The sequence below is a fragment of the Leptonotus elevatus genome, chromosome 19 (assembly GCF_054856555.1).
Source record: "Leptonotus elevatus isolate MCC_2025b chromosome 19, RoL_Lele_1.0, whole genome shotgun sequence".
Classification (NCBI taxonomy): domain Eukaryota; kingdom Metazoa; phylum Chordata; class Actinopteri; order Syngnathiformes; family Syngnathidae; genus Leptonotus; species Leptonotus elevatus.
Window position 1 is genome coordinate 881,210 of NC_141257.1, and position 15,502 is coordinate 896,711.

Sequence of the window (15,502 nt, forward strand, 5' to 3'; positions counted from 1 at the left end):
CGCGCGTCTCTCCACTTTCTTTGAGACAAAAGCATTTTTTGTGTCGTCGTGAAGAAACCAGACGCTTTTTTCTCAAAAACAAAAGATTGCCAAAATAATTGATGGAATAATGGAGAGCAAATTCCGTTGGAAACGGATTTACTCATTTTGTTTTTAACTCTTTGACTGCCAGACGTTTTCAGAAAAGGGATCAGCCGATTTAAGCATTTTGACTGATCTTTCAAGGTCCACAGAAAATGTTCTGTTTGGACTATGGAAACACACAAGATTGGACTTTCATCTTTCATCAGAAAAAAAGAGTTTGTTTCTACCTTATTCCGTTCTTTAGTAATCAACAATAGAAAATGGTTAGTTTGACCCAATTTCGCCTGTTTTGGACCAAAATACGGAGAAATCAAGCTTTTAGTGAAACGATATTATTTCATGCATTCTAGTGAATTTGACACTTCTTTTTGTCCATGAATGATGCCACAAACACCTAAATAGTGCTTTACTTCTATAAAACACTACCACCAAGAATGAAAAAGTGTTTTTTGATAGCAAAATACGTTTATTTACATTCAACAGTGTAACAATTTGACAACAATTTGGCAAACTATTTACAAATGTGTGCAACTGTGGTGCTATTTACAAATATGTGGATGTTTCAACGACAGTTTTTCTTTGTGTAACACTCTCCTGCGTGCAAGAAGACGCAACAGCATTTGCATGATCCATTTTATCCACTCCATTCATGGTGGCATCGTAGTCCAGAAACAGTGTCTTCTCCGTGATCAGACTGTACCCGCTCCTCCGATGAATATGCATTGGACTCGGGATACTCTTCATTGTCCGATCGAATGTCCGCTTGTGCAGCTCCGGCGTTAGCAGCGGTAGCCGCGCTTAGCCGGTGAGGCTTACTACGTGTTCATAAACAGTCGCGTCAAGGCTTCCAACTTTGGCGTAGAGCTCGGAGTCATCATCATCGTTGACATCAATGCGCTTTTTAGTATTGATTGATGCTTTCCGTCTTTGAAAAAAATGCTCAAGCGTGAGCTGCTTGTAACCGGTTGCTTGGTCAAGCCATTGTGGCTTGGATCAGCCATTGTCTCCTCAACACTCTAGCTCCGCCTCACATCTTCTACTGACGCCCACGGTGGGCGGCCCATCCAACCTTGTGCAAAGAGAGTCATCGCTGCCCTCTAGGGGCCAAAACGAGTCTTTGACTAATCATATCTGCCTGATACTTTCAGCACAGCTGCCCAAGGCTTTCCTGCACCCGTTTTTGAAAAAAAAAACAAAAAAACATAGGGGACGTCTTTTAACGTCCTCGGCGCCCTTCCCTAGGTTTATGCTAAACGTTTTATAACGTTTATGGCAGTCAAAGAGTTAAAAGCCACTTATCTTAAATAAATAAAAAGATACAGTCATTTTAAAATGTTTTTAATTACGAATGAAAACAAAGCTGAAAAACGAGGACAAGAGAACTTTGGCCTCATTTTGGTGCTCAGAGTTGAATCCGAAGGAGGAAGAAAAATTTGGTAATCATTTCTACAGGTTTTACTAACAATTGACGACGAATAACATTCAGAGAAAAAGATTCAAAGAAAGCGACTTTGTGGCTAAAACTATCAACGACATCCGACAAACGGCTCGTTATATTGATCCAGTTTGTCGTCGGACGCTCGAGACCTCCTGCCCGACAACTTGCTCTTGAAAATGGCCGAGCCTGGCGGGAGGAATTTCAAGTCGGTGAATCTGTCCCCGCGCCGCAGCTTCCTGTTTGAGAAGAGAAGAGAATTTCAATGACGGTACGAAAAACACAACCGGCCGACGTTCAATTGGAAAATCAATTCCTTTGACTGACGGCACTTTTCGTGAAACGGGGCCAACGTACACATTCAACGACGGCTCCTTGTAGTCCACCGCTTGGGTGCGACGGCGCGTCCTCTTCAGCGCCGGCGTGGGCGCGCGCGCCGTTTGTGGGAGGCTGCGGCGGGCTGTGGGCGACAGATTGGTCAGGTCGCTCGGACCGCAGCCGCGGTGCCCGCCTGGAGACGCGTCGGCGGTGCGAGGAGAAGAAGAAGGAGACGTGCACAAAACACGGTGATTCCCGGGAGAAGATGAGGACAGCGCTAATGCTAAGCTAGCACCCAGTGCACAAATGAGGACGTACGTTTGTGGCGCACGGACACGTGTTGGAGCGTGCGGCCGGCTCGCGGCGGCGGAGGAGGAAGCGCCGACCGACGTTGACGGGCGGCGTCCCCGAAACGAGAGACGACCTCATCGAAGGTCATGTCAACTTCTGCCCGGATGCCGACGCCGTCCATCGCGTCCTGCCTCAGAGGTTCTGTTGAGACAAAATATTCTAAAATGGTGCCCGCCAAACTTCATGTCAACGCTGACGCGTATTATCGACACGCGTTTACACAATGATGAGAACGCGCGAGTATCTGCTGACCTTCTCGACGCGTTGTCGTCGGGCGAGAACCGTTTGAGAAACTCGACTGGCCAGCATCAACTTCCTGGTCGGGTTGCGCAACCTTCTGCCGCCGCTCGTGCGCCGCCAACACTGTTGAGGGTCGACGCACGCATACTTATTGAAATGATAACGCAAATGATGCGTCAAAATGCGGATGCTGACCAGAAAAGGGCGGGCTGGCGTTGCTGCTGGGGGGCCGGCCCCTTCGCGTGACGATGACCTTGGAGGTCGCGGGGGCCGCGTGCCCCCTTGCGCTCTTCTTATTGGGCAGGTACAGGCCGTCTTCCGACGCGGAGGACGGCGACGAAGGCGAGCCGGGGTCCGAAGCGGCGGGGTCTTGGGCGGGGCTTGTAGGGGGGTCTTCCGGCTTGGCCTTGAAGGGCGTGAGGTGCACGGCCTCCTCGCAGTCAAAATCAAAGGTGTCATTGAAACCCAGCGAGGTGTTGAGATGCTGGGGGGCCGGCGCGCGGCGCTCCCGGCGCTCCCGGCTCTTGGACGGCGCCTTTCGCTTGGGGTTCTCCCAGGGTTTCTTGAGGGGGGCTCGCTCGGGCTTGCGTCCTCGCTCGGGGGGCTTCCGCGCAGGCACCTCCGCCTTGGGCCGTTGGCGGCCATGTTTGCGAGTGTTGGCGGGCGGCTCGGGGTCTGGCGCGCGGACGCCGTTGTCCGCGAGCGCCTTGGAAATCTTCTGGGGTTCCTGCCGCCACTCGGGCGATCCCGCCGCGCGCGCTCCCGACATCACCTCGCTGAAGGAGCGCACGCGGTCGGACCGCCTCCTGCTCTTCTGTTCTCTGTCGCTGCGTCTTTGCCTCGCCATCACCGCCATTTGGACATATTCAGGCTGGACGTCCATTTTAGGAGACTCTGGCAACACAAGGTCAAAGGTTGTTATTTGCACCCGGGATGTAACGATAACGACAATATCGCAATATTAAAAGTAGCACATCTGTTAGAAAAGTCTGGTTGATTTCCATTTGTGCAGTTCTAGCACCCTCTGGTGGCTAGTTTTTTTTTTTGCAGTTTAATTTTCACAAGGCATGTTTTGGCCCTTCTATGTTCAACAGTCACGTTAATGGTCAGATGAAGAGGAACGCCATATGCTTGTGAAGCGAGTCAATACGTGCATTAGCAAGTAAGAGCCTCAATTAAGCGTTATTAGAGATTGTAAATGGTTTATTTGCATTGCCGTTACAGACAAAAGCACAAAATTGTGTTTTGCTCTTAGTATGAGCTCTTTCTCTTCTTTTTTTTTAAATTATAATATTGTGACCTTTTTTTATATCGCCAACCTCCCGACAATATCGTGATCGTATCGCGAGCTTCATATCGTGATATCTGGATAACGTCACACCCCTAATTTGCACACAGATGTATTAACTGACATGGATCAACGAAACCAATTTGCATAAATCTGAATAATATCTTATAACGTGTACCTGCACAAATCGGGGAGACCGGGCACGTCTTGCCTTCGCTGATTCTTTCTCTCCTACACAATTCCAAGCAGGCTTAGTTAGAAAATGGACATCGTTTACTCAAATGAAAATGAAAGCTGAAGGAAACCCGCACCTTGGCGACGCGACGTCCACGTCCGCGGGCAGCGCCGACGCTTGAACCTGAATCAGAAGAGCACATGGACAGACGCTCCGACGCAAACGTTCTTTTGGATGCGCCGATGACGACGGCGGTTACCCGCGGGGAGGAAGTGGCGAGCGCCTGCTGCTCCTGGAGCTTCCTCTTAAGCAGCAGGAGGTGCAAGAGGAGGGCCTGCCGCTCCATCCTCAGCCGGCCGACGATGGCGTTGGCTTGGCCCACCTTCAGCTTCTCCGCCTGCAGTGCCAATGCCAGCGCCCGGTTGTTCTGCACGGTGGTCAGGATGCCGCCTGCCGCCACGCTGCCTGAAGCACCGTTTGGTTTTATTCCCTTGTCTAAACTGTACAACCGACCGCACAGCAAGATATGACCATTTGATGACATCATCGATTCGATGAAGGACTTTAGGCTGTACGAGATTCAATGGTTGCGATGCAGGCAAGTGGTTCTTTTGCCGACCAGCGTTCCCATGAGGGCGGTGACGTCACGTGCAAAAGGTCAACAGAATTCATTGATTGTTCCATACCTGACCTATTGCATTGAAGTGTGTGTGTGGGGGGGGGGGGGGGTGCTATGGAGGACCAAAAGTGCCAACATTTAAATAAATATATACGCCATTAAATAAACGTGTCATGAAATAATTAAATATGGAACGAAATCAACCAATAATTAAATGCCAATCTACCGTAATAACGGCTAAAGTTCACGCCAGACTGTCGTTCTGGCTGGCGATTGACCAAACAAGAAAATGGTTACATTTCAATAAAAAGGTGAAGGTAATGCAAAAGAAGGCGGTGACGTTACTGGCATGTTTGTGGGCGGGTCTCGACGTCGTCCTGCTTTGGGCCGCCGCCCGGGACAGCCGCTGGTGGCGCATCACCTTCATTTTGTCCTTAATCTCTTCCAGAACGGGCTGGGTGCTCCTGACTCGTTCCTTCGCCATGACTCTTCGGCAGCAACAAAAGACAACTTTTAAATCATCCCAATGGCTCCAACGACCAACAAAACTCAGTTTAGGCCCAAAAATGGCCGAAGGAACAGCAGCTAGCTCGTCTTACGGTAACGACAAATGGGCTTCAATTGAGGCAAAAACAAAAAAATACCAAAAGTTGTTTGTATCCACGTAATTCGATGCTTGCTTGAACAAAAAAACGGTGTGTTTTATCCAGTCAACAAGAAAAACGTTCAATTGTTTGTCGCGTAAACGAGCGTTGGAAGCCAGCTCCGCTCTTTCCGTAACAAACGTTCGAAATGAGTCCCGCGAGCGCCGATTGGCCACAAAAGGGATGTACGTCACTTCCGGAGCGAACTGCAAGGGAGAGGGCGCCCTCGAAAACTGCGATGACAACTCACTTAAAATAACTTTTTAATTTAGTATTATAGTATTTAAAATTTTTGACATTATTTTGATATGCTGCTTTTTTTTAAAACTTTGATTATTCATGTTTAATCTAAATGTTTTTACATAAATTCAATAATTTATACGCATCTTGCAAATTACTAATTTCAAAATACTTACATACGTTATTTATATTATGTAAACACCCTGACAGAGTACATGTATATTTTCAAACATGTTCAAATTGTTCAAACTTACAAATAAAAACACCCTTTAAAAAAATTGACAGCTCAATATTATTTCCATTTTAAAGCAGTTAACAGTAAAAACAAATATTATTTTTAATGAATTCAAATACAAAAATGTAAATCAAAAAATACATGTCAATTCACAAAACGGAGCTTTACAAGGTGCAAATCACAAACAGCGCACACGAGACAAAAAAAACCACAACTTTCTTCAGTAGTGAGGAAACACAAGCTGTGGATGAACGAGCGCGCGTGGCAGGGGCGGCGCATGGAAAAGGGCTGGGCCGGCGTTGGTGGCAGGATGGACGGGGAAGGACGCCAGCAAGGACACGGTGGTCGCCAGCTGGGCATGCAGGAGAGCTGAGGTCGCCGGCGCCGGTTTGAGCCGGTCGTGGTTTTTCTGGAAAAGTACGGGAATTGGATTTGCAAGGTTTCGTTGCCATTACACACGGGCAGCAGAGGGACATTTCAAACAGGAAGTCAAAAATAAAAGTTCACCATCCAATAATATTTTGAACATTTCTTGGATTTGTGAAAAAAAATAAGCATGCAAGGTCCAATTTACAGGCTGGAAGGCGTGCCGCCGCCGCCGCCCTGGCGCGTACGGATTGAATTTGGGCTTGATCCTTTTCCCCGCCGCTCGGTCCTTGTGCCTCCGGCTGCTGATGTGCTGCAAGCACAACCACCAGCGAAGTCTACTTTGAAACCCGGACTCTCAAATTAGAAATTGCAGCGGGCGAGAGGACCTGTTTGAGTTGCGTGTCCGAGTTGACGTGCACATCGCAAATGTGGCAGCGGAAGGTTTTGTCGCGGAGGCCGCCGGCTGGCTCGGACGACGGCGACTTGACCTTTTTGACGCCGACTCTGGGGAAGGACTCGATGGCGCCGGCGCCGCTCTTCGCCTCCAGCATGGTCTTGTGCTTGGCGCCTCAACATGAACATAATGAACAGCTGAACTTCATTTGGTTGCTCATCAGAGGCGCTTTGAATGTTGCCAGTTGTGACCTGTATCCAGTTCCAACAGGGTGTGCACACTTTTGCAATCACATTATTTCACTTTGTTTTTGCTTACCCTCTCAAAAGGTCACATAGCTGGTCAATTTTTTTAAAAGTCATTTATCCCCAAAAGTTTCCATTTTCAAGGGGTGTGTAGACTTTTTACACACGTGGTTGCGTTTTGAGCGTCTCACCCACCGCTGCTGTGAGCTTGCAATTGCGAGGCCGAATTGACGGCCACTTTGCAGAGCGAGCAGTAGAGCAGACGCTTGGCTTCGTCCTCATCTTGTGGCTCTTTTTCAGTCACTCTTGCCGCCCAAGCCTCACACGGCTCTAAAGCAGGAAGTCAAAATATTCAAATGAACCCCGAGAAGGAAGTCACTGCAGGACTTGGTGAACGTGCGTTCACATTTGCACGGCAACGAGTCAAAACAAAACAAAAAAGATTTTCGTGCGGAAAGATGACAATAAGTGAAAAAGATCATTTATTTTTGGTTTGTGCTTTTAAATTATATTATACTTCAGGATTTTCATTTTAAATCAATTAATTAAATTGGGGGCTGTAATAAGCATGCCAGGCCTTTAGTTGGCGATGTTTGCATTTTGAATACAAAATAAACAATTCCAAATATTACAAGACTAAATAAATTCATATTTTTCATTAGACTTTTTAAAATATAAATATACATATATATAACATAAAATATATATATATATATATAGGGGTGCGGAAGGAAACTAACATAACTGTGAAGTTCATTTTCATATCCAAAGCGGTTAAAGTGATTTGAGCCATGGTAACAACATACATACACACACGTCACCATGGCAACACAACAGGTGACTGCTTTTCATTTTGTAGGCGAAAAGTGAATATTATTTTGTAGTTTGTACTCACCCAAATTCATGCTGGTGTGCCGTGTCCACGTGTTTGCGTCCTCACTGCTTGCATTGGCGCTGCTTCCTCATCTGCATCATCATCATCCTCCTCCTCATCATCATCATCATCTCCTGGCGTGTCACCAACAAGCCCGCCTGCCCTTCTTCCCTCCCACGAATGTGCTTTTTTGTAACGCAATAGTAGTCCGGCTCGCTCAAATCACCCTCAAAGTGGATCGAGTGTCGCTCCTTAGAAGACATGTTGCAATTCAGAGGACACAAAAACTTGAAATGGAAATATACTAAATGAATACAAAAAAACACAACAGAAGCTGAAAAAAATATAAATAAAAAGTGTGATTGTATTTTTTAAAAATGTCAATAAATAAAAAGAAATATAACTGAAACTAAATTTAAAACATACATCAAAATCATTTAATTCGAATTTAAAAGCAATTTAAAATTACAATTAAAATAAAATCAATTCAAAATAAATGAAAAAAAAAGAATAGCTTTTTAAGTTTTAGCCACAATGTATTTTTTAGGTAAAAATGTTAATTTAAATACCGTAATTTAAAATTCATATCGACACTAAACTAAATAAATTACAATAAAGCAAAAATACAAATAAAATACAAAATACCTATTTGACATTTAAAGTGATGTGAAAAATACAATTATAGATATATTTTTAAACCTAATTCAAAATTAAAATGTAGACTTAAATTAAAACACAGAAATACAAATTGAAAATAAAAAGACGTAATACAAATAAAATCCTCAAATTAAAAGTTCAAATTAAACTAAAAGTTTAAGTACAATGTAAATGAAAAATAAGTGCATGTAAAAATATGGAATTTTACATAAAGGACTTAAATGGAAAATAAAAGAAATGCTTAAATTAAGCATTTGTCGGCCACCGCGTGCTTCCCTCAACCTAATGTAATTAAGCTAGACGTGTGAGTCCTAATGAATTAGTCTGGGGGGGGGGGGGGGTCGTATTGCCACTTGCGGGCTGCAAGGCGATCTCCCTGAGGCGACCTCACGCCTCGTCTTCCTCTTGCGGCGTCACCTGAGCTCACCTGCAGTTGCCACAGCAACCCCGCAAGTGGCCCGGTGGTTTGACCGGATGCGTGGCGCGATACGCTACGGCGCCGTTTCAACAAAAAGCTGGCCTGCATTACAAAGGGAACGCCACAAGCGCTTTGAAGAAAGCACGCACACACACACACATTGCTGCTAATGATTGGTCGCCATGACACTGCGATGGTCATCGACGAGTATCGATTGGGAAAACATTTTGCTTGATGTGAAAGTCTTTTACAATGAAAACCTTTTTTGCAGTAACATTTTGTGAAACTGATAACATTTTCTTCCCCCAAAAATTGCAATGACAATCTCATAAAACTATACATGATCTTATTTTCCTCCTATTATTGTTTCTTTAAAGGTGAGGTCTTTAGTTATCACTCAGAAATAAACACTTGATGTATACACGTGTAATCCTTCTCAATCAACACCTCCGGGCTTCCGTTAATGTGTGCTGCTGATTTTGTCACCATCCGCCGCCCCAGCCTGTATTTTGCCATTTTGCTGTGTTTTGCCATGAGAGGGACCTTTGTGGGCGGAAAGTCTATGTTTACCCCTCCAGCCAATCACAGTGCGGGGGAGGGGGGGGCGTGTCGCTGAAGGCAGGCGCAATGTTGACGAGAAGAGTGGGGCTTGAACCATGGGACGAATCCGTTTTGAATTGGTTGTTTACAAACACAAACAAATAAAAATAAAGACCCCACCTTTAATTCTGTAAGATAACGGCTTCTTTCTTGACAATTCTGACTTGAGTCACTTAGTGCAACTTTTCTTCCTATGTTGAATTTTTCACAACAAAAAAGAAAGACAATTTGTGAGTGTTGCCTCAAAAATTGCTAACTTTATTCTTGTATTGTTAAGTCTTTATTCTTGGAAATTGTGACTTTTGTCTTTTTTTCCAGAACTTTTAATTATTTGTATTATATTTTTCTCATGACTTTACTTATTAAGTTTTGTTTTTGGTCTTTTTTTTTACTCACCCCCCCCCCCCCAAAAAAAAAATTTAGCCTCAATTTGTATTTTCTCAAAATATTGCAATTTTATACTGTCTGACTGTCACACATTGACTTTATCTTTAAGAAAAACGTATTTTTTACAAATATTTCCTAACGTGTGAATTTACTATGGGAAATGACCGACTACAAGACTTAAGTCATAATTTGAGAAAAAAAACTTGCAGGAAAAAAATCCAATCTTTTTTCCTACTATTTGACCAAAAAAAAAAAATATATATATATATATATATATATAATATATATATATATATATATATAAATTATATATTATATATAATATATATATATAAATTATATATAATATATATATATAAATTATATATAATATATATATAAATTATATATAATATATATATATATATATATAAATTATATATAATATATATATATATATATAAATTATATATAATATATATATATAAATTATATATAATATATATATATATATATAAATTATATATAATATATATATATATATATAAATTATATATAATATATATATATATATATATAAATTATATATAATATATATATATATATATAAATTATATATAATATATATATATATATAAATTATATATAATATATATATATATATAAATTATATATAATATATATATATATATAAATTATATATAATATATATATATAATATTTATATATATATATATTATATATATATATATATATATATTATATATATATAATATTATATATATATATATAATATTTATATATATATATATTATATATATATAATATTATATATATATATAATATTATATATTTATATATATATATATTATATATATATATATAATATTATATATATATAATATATATATATATATATCACAAGACTATTTGTAATTTTAACCCTCCCAAAAATGTTGAAAACAGTATTACACTGTGAAATATGACCTGGAAGGATATAAAATTAGCCATTCACAATACTACTTGCATTGTCATTGAATGGACGTCATTAAAAGCTTTGAAGATAATTTCTTCTGCGTCACCAACATGACCTCGGCCAATTACAATTATTAGTCATCATTGTCATTATAATATGCACACACAAAACAAGCTAATTCACTCCCAATCAAACAAATTGTTCCCAATGTGCAGTCATTCACAAGTTTGGAGGCGTTGGAGGTTGTTACCATGGCGACCGCATTTCATATTCATATAATGAGCAAAACAGCTGCACTTATACTGTACTTACTGTACCGTATACAGTATTTCGTTTCAAGATGTGACAATACTGCCACCTAATGGCTGACAGCAGATACAACATCCAACCTGTGTGACTGATGATAACTTTCAGCCAACGCAAATTACAAATAACCCCGCGCAGCAGATTTATAACAAGTATGAGACAGTTAGTAAAATGTTGTTGTTTTTTAATCGTAACGTGATGACAATTGTGCATTTTACAAAAAATATTTCATTAAAGTTGCAATACTAAAGAAAAAATATTTGGAATATTATGAGACCCAGATTCTAAATCCTGAGTCAAAATTAGACCACTGAAAAACACCAAGTCATATTACAAAATTAAAGTTGTAATTTCTCGAGGCAGAATCTTACACAATTTAAGTGCAGAAAGTAAAAAAATAAATACAAATCAGCAACATAAACCCACAAGATTGAAGTCATAATTTTGTGAGTGAAAATTTGTACTGTAATGAAGTCATTTTGAAGAAAATGATTGATCATTTGTCACTTCCTGTGTCCACACTTGAATAATTACATATTATACATTTTGACCTGTGGGAAGAAAAAAAATATCTTGCTGTGAACTTAAATAATTTATTCCAAATGACTGCCAATGTTTGGTTTCACAACATTACAATTCAAAAATTAAGAGCGGATTTTTTTAAAAACATGTCATACGTGTACGCTGCATCAGTTTGTTGACATGCTAGCCGTTGCGCTGACAATTTTTTTTCTGTCAAGTTGCGAGCAAAAAATTGAGATTGCGAGCTCTGATGGAAGCCAACTTTACAAAAAAGCAGCAGTTTGGCAGATAGTTAGCAATTCACTTAACGCTAACACACAATGTAAAATGCCATAGACGGGCTAACGAAACTAGCATCGATGTCACGGTAATTAATACAAACTTTCAATGACTGCTATTTGAACACAAGCATACAAACAACACTCTCAGGCATATATTCTTTATCCCCTGTGAAAAATGACTAATATTATTGACTGCAGTTTAGTGAGCATCTTTTTCCTGTTCATTCTATATGTATTATGCTGCCCCCTAATGGCCAAGACACACTGGAACTGATTCATAGTAAGACAGTTTGTAATACAAGGTGTTTTAAATTGTGAGTGTGGCCAAGGAAGGATTTAAACTCGCAAGTCAAGGCACCACGGTATCATGAAAAACAAACGTAAGCATGTAAGATTTTTTGGGGGGGGTTTACGAGCTGTTGCAGCACCGCCTTCGCTCCTCCTGGGTCTCGCTGGTGGCTCGGACCGTCTCCGACAGCGTCACGGCGCTGATGGAGCCCCGCGTCACCTGTCGGCTGGCAACCTTGTCATGGATTGCTGCGGGAAAAACAAACAAAATAGAGAAGACGTTTTGAAGGGCTGCAAGCAAGAGGTGAGGTGCCAAGATGAGCGTACCCGTCAGGACGTCGATGAAGGCCGCCTCCACGTTGAAGGAGTCCAACGCCGACGTCTCCATGAACATCAGGCCCATGTTCTCTGGTGGAATGGGGAGATCATGTGATCAAAAAGATGCCCTGTGATTGGACCACAGGAACTACAAACTCAAGTCATGTTGTTTTGACGGAAAGTTGTTCCATTTGGAAAGAGAAAAAATGGTAACACTACAATGTTACTGAAATAAGTCTACGAACATTATGGAGGGAAAAAAAATCTATTCATTGTCCCAAATTTAGGAGTCTGAAATTGAGTTGTAATATGGAGGGGTGAAAAAAGTAACATGATGAAAAACAATAATACAAGCAAGAAAAATGAAAAAAGAGACAAAAAAAAGAATGCAATTATGGACTCGATAATTAAATATTACAATGTGGCTGCAGGTGAAAGTGCGCGTACATTATTTGAGTGGTGTATTGTTAGAGGCCATCCTGGGGAGTTATCCATTAATTTGGGGTTAAAGTCCATTTGCATCCAAACAAAGGGGATATACAGAAAATACAGAAAATTATTTATGATACAAGACTTAAGTTGCTACAAGGAAATGTGAGAATAAAGTTGTAAAATATATTTTGAAATGTTGAATTTTTTTAACATTATGAAACTAAAATAATTTAAGGGGGAAAAAATAAATCTTTGAAAATAGTCATAATGCTACAATCGCAATAATAATAATAATAATAATAATAATAATAAATTTGCCATCCAGAGAAAGAATAAAATTGCAACACAAGAAAAGTAGGAATATTACACAACAAGTTACAATTTCAGAGGAAAAAATCCTCAAATTTCGACAGGACTAGATTTGTAAATCGCAATTTTATGAAACCAAGACAAAAGTGGTAACGTAACAAGAATAACGTGGCCAAAGATGTAATATGGAAAAAAATATAGTACCATAATAATAAAAAAAAAAAAGAAAGGAGCAGAAAAAGCATTCATGTTAAAAAGTTTTGCCGATGTGCACCTGCAAAGGCCTTTGCCTCCTCAGCAGGGACGGTGCGAAGGTCCTCCAGGTCCCTCTTGTTGCCCACCAGCATGACCACGATGTGCGGGTCGGCGTGGTCGTACAGTTCTTTGAGCCAGCGCTCGGCGCTCTCGTACGTCAGGTGCTTGCTGATGTCGTATACCAGCAGCGCGCCCACTGCGCCGCGGTAGTACCTGGAAACACAAATTCAACAAGACTTCAATATTAAAAAAAAATCTTGGTATATTAACATCGCTTCGCAATATTACGCAATCTTTTATTATAATATTCCAACTTGCTCTTTTAGATTTTTTTTACTTCTGTCTTGTCCAAAATCCTTTTTTTATTGTAAGGCTTTTTCCTCGTGAAGCGTACTCACGCTGAGGTAATGGCCCGGTATCGCTCGAGACCGGCGGTGTCCCACACTTGCATCTTGATGGTGCAGTTGTCCAGCTGAACGGTGCGCGTGCTGAACTCCACGCCGATGGTGGTGCGGCTGTCTTTGTTGAACTCATTCTTGGTGAAGCGCGTCAGCAGGTTGCTCTTGCCCACGCCGGACTCGCCGATCAAAACCACTGGAAAACACAACAGGCAATCCAAATGTGGTTCAACCTCACTGCAGTTACACATTTGACACACAGGGGGTGCTGCTCACACCGTCGACAAACAGATTCTGATTCTTTCAGAGTCTCTTGGCTCATTTAAATTGTGCATTTTACAAAAAATATTTCATTAAATTAATGGCTATCTTTTCTTATTTGTCTCACTTTTAACGTTTTTTTTTATATGCTTATCACTGGCATTTTGTGATTGACGAGATTGAAATAAGAAAATTTTGGTTTTTTTACATTTACAAAAAAAAAAAGGGGGGAGATGCTTACTTTTTGTTAGACTGCAAAAATGAACCTTTTCACAATATTTTATGAACAAATTCTGCAGTGTTTTAGACACGTTAGTTTTTGCTGTGACTTTTCGTTAGCATTGCAACTTTCTTTGTACGCCTCGGAAAAATGATGCCATGTTAAGACTTTTTTTCTCTCTTTAAAAATAATTCTTACAGCATGAAATTATTTTGGAGAAATTAAACGATAGCCATCAGTGAAAAAAGCTGCAAGCAATGTTACATGATTGCAATGATTTCAAATGTACCATTTTGGGGTTAAAACTGAAGCGCTTAGTATGCTAGTCCTAACAAAATTATTATTTCCTTGCAGGCACATTGCAAATGTTTCTCTTGTGGGTGTTCAACCACACTTGACAAGCACTTTTGATGCCAATCATGCCATCTGAGCTCTTTTCCTTTCACACACATTTCAACGTCATTTGCCACGTCAACGGAATCGAATCCAGTTCAATCACAGCCATTCAAAGTGTAAACGGGGACTCACCTTTAAAGACAAAATTGTACGTGTCGTTCGAACCCATGCTGGAATCGCTCGCTCAGGTTTCCTTCCCGACGTTCCACATCAGAAGCCCCCCAGAGAGAGTAAAATATACATCCAGTCCCCTCGCTTCTCCCGCCACGCCAGGAGAGTGCTGAGGTGGAAGAGAGAACCGGTCCGACCACATCCGTACACTTCCTTCTTTATCTTGGGCTGCTGGTGGTTGGGGGGGGGGGGGGGTCAGCCCATCCCTCGTCAGCTGACAGGTGCAACCGGTGGAACCACTCGAAAAGCTGGCCTGACAGGTGGACGCACCTCCATTGATGAGGACGACCATGGCAGCCATGTTGGCTCAATGCTGGATTTGCACTGTTGATTGCTTTTCTCTGCTCTCTAATAACATGTTTTTCATCCATTTCATAAAAAAGATACTTCATTAATAGAGCAGATATAGTTGTAGCTGCACATCCCAGCCACACGGGGGCGCTAGCTTTGGTTGAGTCTCTTGGCTCTCAGAAGCAGCTATTCCAGTCAAAACTACTTATATATAAAAAATAAATAAAAAATCTCTATCTAAAATAACATTTTGGAGGATAATGTGGAAAATAAGTTGTCATTTTCTGTTAATTTTAAATAGACAATAGAAAAGTTCAAATGTAACATATTTAGCAGAATGTATTTTTTAATTGTGAAAAATTGCCCCAAATTTTTGTGATAACTCAAAAAAAATTCCACAAATAACAGTAAGCAAAAAAAAGCTGTAGTTATGTCGGAGAAGCAAATTGCTAATTTGTGAGGAAAAATGTAAAGCATAAATAAAAAGTTGTTTGTTTTAGACACAAATGAAGTTCAACCGTGCGTG

General features: G+C 40.9%; 3 protein-coding genes across 5 annotated transcripts; all 3 read right to left on the bottom strand.

Annotated features, from left to right (window-relative positions):
• Positions 1-1,406: 1,406 nt before the first annotated feature.
• sgo1 (shugoshin 1) lies at positions 1,407-5,416 on the bottom strand. 3 transcript variants are annotated; one of them, XM_086061941.1, is made up of 9 exons: positions 4,856-5,395; positions 4,151-4,356; positions 4,028-4,074; positions 3,895-3,947; positions 2,624-3,322; positions 2,441-2,551; positions 2,156-2,329; positions 1,847-2,030; positions 1,407-1,758 (listed from the first exon to the last, which is right to left on the bottom strand). In XM_086061941.1, exons 1-9 carry the CDS (start codon positions 4,992-4,994, stop codon positions 1,611-1,613), a joined length of 1,761 nt encoding a protein of 586 aa, XP_085918067.1. In that variant the 5' UTR covers positions 4,995-5,395; the 3' UTR covers positions 1,407-1,610. The 3 variants fall into 3 exon arrangements, with proteins under 3 accessions (XP_085918067.1, XP_085918068.1, XP_085918066.1); XM_086061942.1 differs by having other exon boundaries at positions 1,877-2,030; positions 4,856-5,383; XM_086061940.1 differs by having other exon boundaries at positions 1,407-2,030; positions 4,856-5,416.
• A 240-nt stretch (positions 5,417-5,656) lies between these two features.
• On the bottom strand, positions 5,657-7,626 carry LOC147157360 (zinc finger protein 385D-like). The gene is made up of 5 exons (XM_086061947.1): positions 7,533-7,626; positions 6,833-6,967; positions 6,385-6,566; positions 6,204-6,308; positions 5,657-6,038 (listed from the first exon to the last, which is right to left on the bottom strand). Exons 1-5 carry the CDS (start codon positions 7,540-7,542, stop codon positions 5,850-5,852), a joined length of 621 nt encoding a protein of 206 aa, XP_085918073.1. The 5' UTR covers positions 7,543-7,626; the 3' UTR covers positions 5,657-5,849.
• Positions 7,627-11,001: 3,375 nt separating this feature from the next.
• Positions 11,002-14,843, bottom strand: LOC147157361 (ras-related protein Rab-25-like). Its single transcript, XM_086061946.1, has 5 exons — positions 14,647-14,843; positions 13,638-13,833; positions 13,259-13,452; positions 12,253-12,333; positions 11,002-12,174 (listed from the first exon to the last, which is right to left on the bottom strand). The coding sequence occupies exons 1-5, from the start codon at positions 14,681-14,683 to the stop codon at positions 12,047-12,049; spliced, it is 636 nt and encodes a 211-aa protein (XP_085918072.1). The 5' UTR covers positions 14,684-14,843; the 3' UTR covers positions 11,002-12,046.
• Between the last annotated feature and the right edge of the window lie 659 nt (positions 14,844-15,502).

Coding starts and splice junctions, on each gene's coding strand:
- sgo1 (XM_086061940.1), bottom strand. CDS start 4,994: ATGGCGAAGGAACGAGTCAGGAGCACCCAGCCCGTTCTGGAAGAGATT. Junction 3,323..3,894: donor GGTCTCCCCGATTTGTGCAG/GTACACGTTATA, acceptor TTGTGTTGCCAG/AGTCTCCTAAAATGGACGTC. Junction 2,330..2,440: donor GACGACAACGCGTCGAGAAG/GTCAGCAGATAC, acceptor TTGTCTCAACAG/AACCTCTGAGGCAGGACGCG.
- LOC147157360 (XM_086061947.1), bottom strand. Junction 6,567..6,832: donor ATTGCAAGCTCACAGCAGCG/GTGGGTGAGACG, acceptor GTTCATGTTGAG/GCGCCAAGCACAAGACCATG. Junction 6,309..6,384: donor CGGACACGCAACTCAAACAG/GTCCTCTCGCCC, acceptor TTGTGCTTGCAG/CACATCAGCAGCCGGAGGCA.
- LOC147157361 (XM_086061946.1), bottom strand. CDS start 14,683: ATGGGTTCGAACGACACGTACAATTTTGTCTTTAAAG. Junction 13,834..14,646: donor GTACAATTTTGTCTTTAAAG/GTGAGTCCCCGT, acceptor TGTGTTTTCCAG/TGGTTTTGATCGGCGAGTCC. Junction 13,453..13,637: donor TACCGGGCCATTACCTCAGC/GTGAGTACGCTT, acceptor TTGTGTTTCCAG/GTACTACCGCGGCGCAGTGG.